The 6,850-nt window shown below is 41.5% G+C and overlaps 1 protein-coding gene across 1 annotated transcript; it reads right to left on the bottom strand.

The window, feature by feature from the left end:
• Window positions 1-3,932: 3,932 nt before the first annotated feature.
• Window positions 3,933-6,316, bottom strand: LOC310942355 (ornithine decarboxylase 1-like; the record flags this gene model as incomplete). Its single annotated transcript, XM_083907733.1, has 9 exons — window positions 6,178-6,316; window positions 5,851-5,988; window positions 5,564-5,737; window positions 5,261-5,433; window positions 4,933-5,149; window positions 4,765-4,848; window positions 4,460-4,619; window positions 4,248-4,363; window positions 3,933-4,151 (listed from the first exon to the last, which is right to left on the bottom strand). Exons 2-9 carry the CDS (start codon window positions 5,950-5,952, stop codon window positions 3,933-3,935), a joined length of 1,245 nt encoding a protein of 414 aa, XP_083763859.1. The 5' UTR covers window positions 5,953-5,988; window positions 6,178-6,316.
• Window positions 6,317-6,850: the final 534 nt, after the last annotated feature.

Raw genomic sequence — 6,850 nt, forward strand, 5'->3', positions numbered from 1 at the left:
GGGATACAAATTATGGCAGACAGGTAAACAGTCTGAAATAATGTGTTTCCCCCCATATCTTTGCCAGAGGTTATAGAGTAGTATGTGAAGTATACATAAAATACATCATTAAACAATGCAATTGTTTTAATTTACTTGGGTGAAAGCAAGCGCACCACTGTTTCTCCGCCTCCGCGGCAACACTTTCTGTCGGGGATACCTACATTGGCGCGACACCTGCATGGGTGTCCCCCTAAACCTCCGTCACCTCTCCACTCAGGAGGGATTCCCCGATGATCCCCGCCAGTTTTTCATCCAGCGGGGTGAGCGCCGGTTGGCCCGTTCCCCCGCCCGTGGCACACTTTTTGGCGTCTACTTTAATGTCTGATCACTTTTTTTTCACCTCGGCCACACTCCGACCTTCTGAGGAAACAGCATTGAAATTATCCGCCACATGCTGCCACTCTAGAACACCAAACAATAAAGCCTTCCTCTTCTCCACCTCCCCAACAAGTACTTCCACCTCGTGAAATTACGTTATTTGGCCTTTCTCTCCGATTTCTGCATGATTTCAGTCATGAATCAATATTTATGAGGGGCGTTTCTCTGAATATTTATCGGCAAATATGGGCGTGGTATGACCCGCACACAGGTGCGCCACATTTAGAGTGGATTGTGATTTATAAAGGGAAATCGGCGTAGAACGTGCGTGCGCACAGTTTTATAAATCAGGATATTTTTGTGCGTAAGCACTTTCTGTGCTTCTTGCGTACGCCAATTTTGACGTCGGTCCTACGCACAGTTTTATAAATGAGGCCCCTGGACATTACTGAAAACAAGTTACAGACTATGTTCAAAAAAGCCACATCACAAAGTGAAACTGCTGTAAAGGCTAGTTTTATTGTGGCAGCAGAGATCGCAAAATCAGCCCGACCCTTCAATGAGGGAGAGTTTGTGAAGAAATATCAATGTTGGCCCACGACTTTGTCCCAAGTTTTTACATTTTGGCTCACTGTGAATTTGAGTTTGACACCCCTGATAAAGAGCTTTCAACTGTATCACCAAGTGCAATGGCGACATCTTATGATCAATACGTGAACACATTGGGGTGTGAGGTCAGGTGTATTTTTCATCACCCAAACCCACAAAACCACTGCCTGTCTTTAGCTGCTTACTGCTTACTGCTATTGGCCTTGAGGTGGATGAGTCCACGGATATGTCCATGACCAGGCAACTGGATATACATATAAGGTACTAATTTTACAATTAATATAAATCTGACCTTATGCTGGATGAATTAAATCATATTAATATAAAAAATGTTTAGGTACCTAGACAGAGAAGGCTTTTTTGTCAGTTTCTTGACATGGTGCCACTAAATGATGGGAAGCAGAGGCCATTCGTGAGGTGATCACAGTCAAAGCTATACCAAAAATCACAAAGCTTGTATTAATTGTTTTTTTTTAAAAGAAAAACCTCTCTAAAATCTGCAAAGTGGATGTCGTCATGAAAAGGCAGCAAATTAAATGGTAAGTTATCTTAATAATAATAAAGAACACAGATGTTTAATGAGTCTTGGAAAACATAAACAAATGATGTTTTTTCTTATTTTTCTTTTGTTTGGTTTTTTTTGTTTGTTTTTTTGTTCTTCCCAAATGGGATTGGAGGAGGGGTTCTTAAGGTACTACTATGATTAATTCAACAACAAAGGAGCTCTGTACGTACCTCTCTCTCTTGATCTTAATATTATCATGTGATGATTGTTTAGAATCGTGTGTAATCATTTTATTCAAGATTAAAAGAATAGTATACCTTTTAGGGAATAGAATATGACTATGGATTAACTGTCTTATAGATTTCCATTGAAGCCCAATTCTATGGAAATCTACTGAGGAAGCAGGAAAAAATCTTATTCTCTAACCCTCAGCATGCTGGGGCAAGTCAACTGTGAAATCTGAAGTCAGGACCAGACTTTGTTCCAGAAGAAGTTACTGAAGGAACTTTGTACATTATATCCATAGCTGCTACACACAGTGCGTTGGGGTACACATGGGAGGAGAGAGTCACCATCTCATCGCAGCTGTGGATTTCATTCATTCATTTCCTTTGACCTGATTTGCCTATGAACACAGGATATACAGTATAATCTAAGAGTATGTATTTTGTACAAGATCACCATGTTTCCAGAGTGTGTCTCTCTGCCTCTACCAAGAACCTTGCTTCATGAGAGGATAGCTGCCATTAATGAGTGTGGCTGAAAACAATGCTTTGGCCGCTTCAGCCCTTTTAAATGGAGAGCTTTACAGGGGTATTTCAGAGACCCTGGGATCTTATACACTAGATGGCAGTGTGGTGTTGTGTGGACCTGCACTCGTTGCGAAGAATGAAAAGCAGAGGTGCAAGAACACAACCCTGTAAACACAGTATTTTATACAGCCGTCTGTCAGTAATGCTTGCCAACCACTAGATGGTGTTCTTGGATCCTAAAGTGATTCGCTGTATAAAGATCCATAGCAGCATTTGAAGGCCTTTTGATTTCATGCGGCCCCCATTTGGACAAAACACACAATTGTCTTGGCTTTGAACCTAATGTTTTATTTAAAAAAAAAAAGAATACAAAACTCCTAAAACGTTTCCACAGGAAAGCTCAATGAAATCACCATCCCATCTCATGCGTCTACTTCAAATGTATTGTTAAACATAAATTATTATCAAATAGATTCCTTGCCTCATGCAAGTTACAAAAAGTAAGAAGATAATAAAATAAGGAGGAGGGAGAGAAAGGTATGCAGTCTGCTTCTTGAGTCCCTATGTTTTCAGTGTTAATCTTGAAGACTTTGGTTTTTGGTAGCACTTGAAGTGCTCATTGACCAAGACATGGATGATGATGCTATGACTGGAAGCAGAAAACTTAAAATATACAGATTGCATTGCTCACAAGTTGTTACATTTGCTGTAGCCACGGCAGCCAGAGTCCTCAGCAAGATGCAAGCACATGATATTATCCTGGGAGTATATCACATTTTACTTGTGAAGTAAGTCTGGCCAGAAAGGGCAGAGAAGCATTTAGAGAATAGACACTTAACATGTTAAGTGGTAACAAAAACAATAAAACGGTGTTTGCTGTTTGAAAATCTTAAAGACCAACACTTTGGAGTTCTGTACAGAAGTGGAGATCAAGATAAATATTAATATAGCAGCTGCATAAGGAGTTAAATTACCCCTCCAATCACCTCTGAGTTACTAGCCTGGACTGTGACTAGAGCTATTGAGTAATCTGCCACAAATTGTCAATATCGAATAGCATCTCTTCACCTCTGACCATTTATACATTCATGGTGAAAAGCAAACTTCGGTAAAGTGGTTTTATTGTTTATTTAGCAAAGTAACAGTTTACTTTTGCTCATCCAATTAAGCAAAGACTGGTTCTTCAATAACTGCAGCTAGTTGTTACATTAAACGCTGTGCCCTGCATACTGCCTAGAACCCACAGAGACTGTTGGGGTGTGATTTAGCTTCAATTCATTTAAAGGTTCCATCTCCAGCTTCCATACAGAAAACAGACATTTTGAGCAGCAACATGCCCCCCCACCCCACTCCTCCTGTCAAGTAACTGGCCTTAAATGTTCGTACTTTGGGGGCTAAAGGAAGGAAAAAATCTCCCCAAAGAGAACATTCTCCACATTGAAAATTAGTGACGCTACATCTAGAGAAATGGCTGCATTTAAAGCACACGGGCCTGACAAGGCTTGGTGAGCATCTCCAAGCTGCTCTCTTGGCCACAGCAAGCCGTCACTTCCAACAGGCGAGACTCTTCCACAGGAGCTGGTATTCCCTGGAGATTAATCTGCTGCACATGTTGCCTGGAAAAAAACAATGCCGATCAAAGTTAGATCCTCTACCATGACATGCACAGAAAACGATTTGACTACTTTTGGCTTCTGTGACGTCGCTCACCAGGCAGGACGGGACATGACGTAGTTAATGTCAGGTCTTTGGAATCCATTGAAAGTGGAGGAGGCAGCTACGGTGTAGGCACCCATGTTTTCGAAGACCAGCCAGTCGCCCACCTGCAGATCGGGCAGGAAACACTGCTCAACAATGCGATCCAGACCATCACAGGTTGGCCCCCAGATACTGCATGGGTACATGGCTTCATCTGGCTTTGGCTTCTGAGGAGGGCGAAAGAGAGCAGGCGTCTGTCGTGACAATTTATTCCACTTTTGATTGATTATATGCATGATCCAAGGTCTTGCTGTTCCAATTACCTTATGCAGTATTGGGAAACACTGAGCATGGTCATAGAGTATACAGTTGAAAGAGCCATATACTCCGTCATTGACGTAGTACATCAGAGTCCTGTCAATGGCCCCGTCGTCTTCATCTGAAGAAAGCAAAAATAATTTTAAGAGTGAGAAATTTGAGTTTGGAATAAAATCATAAGCAACTCATAAAAATTATATTAAATCCAGTCTGTTACCATCAGAGACTGACTCCTCGTCCATGATGACCTTCTTGGCAATGATGTTGACAACCAGTGTGTACGCAGAAGCTACATAAAAGCGTCCTGGCTCAGCAATGACCTTGACACCAGTGTCAGGGAAATACTTGTCCAGGGCAGGGTTGATAACAGCTGTGATCTAGCGAGAATAAGACGTTTTCAGCTGTTAGTGATCCCAAGTCCAAAACCTCCTAGTTTTACTTTATTGAGAGAGAAAAAAAACATTTTTTACACCTCGACAAACCAGCTCATGTAATTAGTTAAAACAAAGTATTCAATCTTACCTCTTCAAATTTAAGTTCAGCTTCATCTGTGCCAGGGAATCCACCACCAATGTCCAAGAGATCCATTTTGAAGCCAAGCTCATCCTAGATGTCACAAGATTAAATCTTAGTTTACTTTGCTGCTAAAACTCATAAATTAGCTGCGTAGGTTTTGTATTCACAACTCACCCCCATATGAAAGACACAGCGAGCATCAGCAATCGCCTGCTTGTAGGTCTTCGCATCAGTACAACCACTGCCAACATGGAAGCTGACGCCAACCACATCCAGCCCAAGCTCTTTAGCTCGCTCCAAAAGACCTCGACAGGATTTGAGTTGGGCCCCAAACTTCACACTCAGGCGACAGATGGACTTTGAGTCATCAGTGGCAATTCGTAGCACCAGCCTGTGTACAAGACCCAAGTAGAGTTATGACTAAAAAGGACAACAATTCAGAGTGTGGCAGAGGATTTAAAATAAAATGGCAAGTTTTTATGACACAGATCTAAAATCTTACTTGGCATTGTCATGACAGCGGGCCACTTTCATGAGTTCCACTTCACTATCAAAGGTCATCATCTGGACCCCATGAGCAGAAGCATATTTGATCTGAGAAACTTGCTTGCAGGGGTTGGCATAGATGATTCGGCTTGGATCCACTCCCAGAGACTGAACCAGCTGAATCTCTGTCTACAGGGGGACAATACCAACAGTCGGCAAAGAAAATATTAGTTTTTACAAGACAAGTTGTCAACTAAAGCGAACCATCAAGAGACTTTTTGTTTTACATTTATGCTGTGGACATGATTTCAAAACACACCTTGCTCGCACAGTCAAAGCCAGTTCCCAGGGACGCCAGTGTCCCAATGACTGCCCGACTGTCGTTACATTTGACAGCGTAGTAAGGAGTGATACGAGGCAGGGCCCTCACCCAGCGCAGGTGTTTCTTCAACACATCTCCCAAGTCACAGACATAGAAGGCATCCCTTTCATCCTGTGAAAGTGAAGCAAAGAATAAAATCTCACTTATTGCAGACATTTTTACTACGGAATAAAATGTACATTGTGATATAATTTGCAAACAACCCTTTAACAATGGAACCTTACGGTCTGAGATGATTCATTAATCTTCTGCTCCACAATATCCCGGGCGGTGAAACCCTCCTCCAGGAATGGGAATTCAAACTCGGTGGGAGTCGCAGTGTTCATGGTCACAACAGGTCCTTTTGATTACTCACCAGTAAACTGTTAGAGGGAGGCACACTGAGATTACATTCAGCTTTGAGAACAGTGTCTTTTGTGTCCTTGATTTCTGAAGCCTATTTTGTTCTCGCATAGCGCAACACAACTAATGCAAAAACACTTTTTTGTTTGTGTCATCTGTACACTACAACACAATACTGCGACAAGCACACAATCTGCAATGATACTTACTTGAATATGAAAGAACTGGGATTTAGCACTGCTGTTGCTCAGGTGCAGAGAAGCCAAGGTGGTTCACCAGTGAATTGAAACCCCTTCAAATAAGACTCGAGGCCAGGGCCTGCTGAGAAGCCAGTGTGTGATTTCCAAGAGTTATGATTCTGCAGACAAGAGACGTTTACAACAGTTAGTCATGTATTAGCTTTCAGTTAAAATGCATCACATTTCTTTGATGAAATTTTCCTAAATATGGTAAAAGAGAACACACATTTATGTCTGTTTCCATCCACTGCTCTTATTGGGAAATACTGAGAGTTAGTTCTTTGAGATAAGCAGTCAGTGGTCCTACAACCAGGGTCACCACAATAGTATAAGATGGTGCAACTTGATGATGCAAATGAAGCGTACAAATTGAGTGATGAAAATAGTATTCTCATATGTTGTCAAAATAATATTTCTACTTGCATCGAGTCAAGAATTGTGGCCTTTTATCTTCTTTTATCTTCTGTCCCAACATTAGAGGCTGGATTTCTACTTGGCCATAATTGCCTTTTATCAACACACCAATATTTCCACCTCCATTATGCGTAAAAACTTAGACTCAGATATTCTTCACATGTATTTAGGTTTTGTTATGTGAAACCCAATGTGCATAAATCGGGTTGATAGACAACTACTTTTGTTG

The sequence above is a fragment of the Microchirus variegatus genome (assembly GCF_963457635.1).
Source record: "Microchirus variegatus genome assembly, chromosome: 21".
NCBI classification, from domain to species: Eukaryota; Metazoa; Chordata; class Actinopteri; order Pleuronectiformes; family Soleidae; genus Microchirus; species Microchirus variegatus.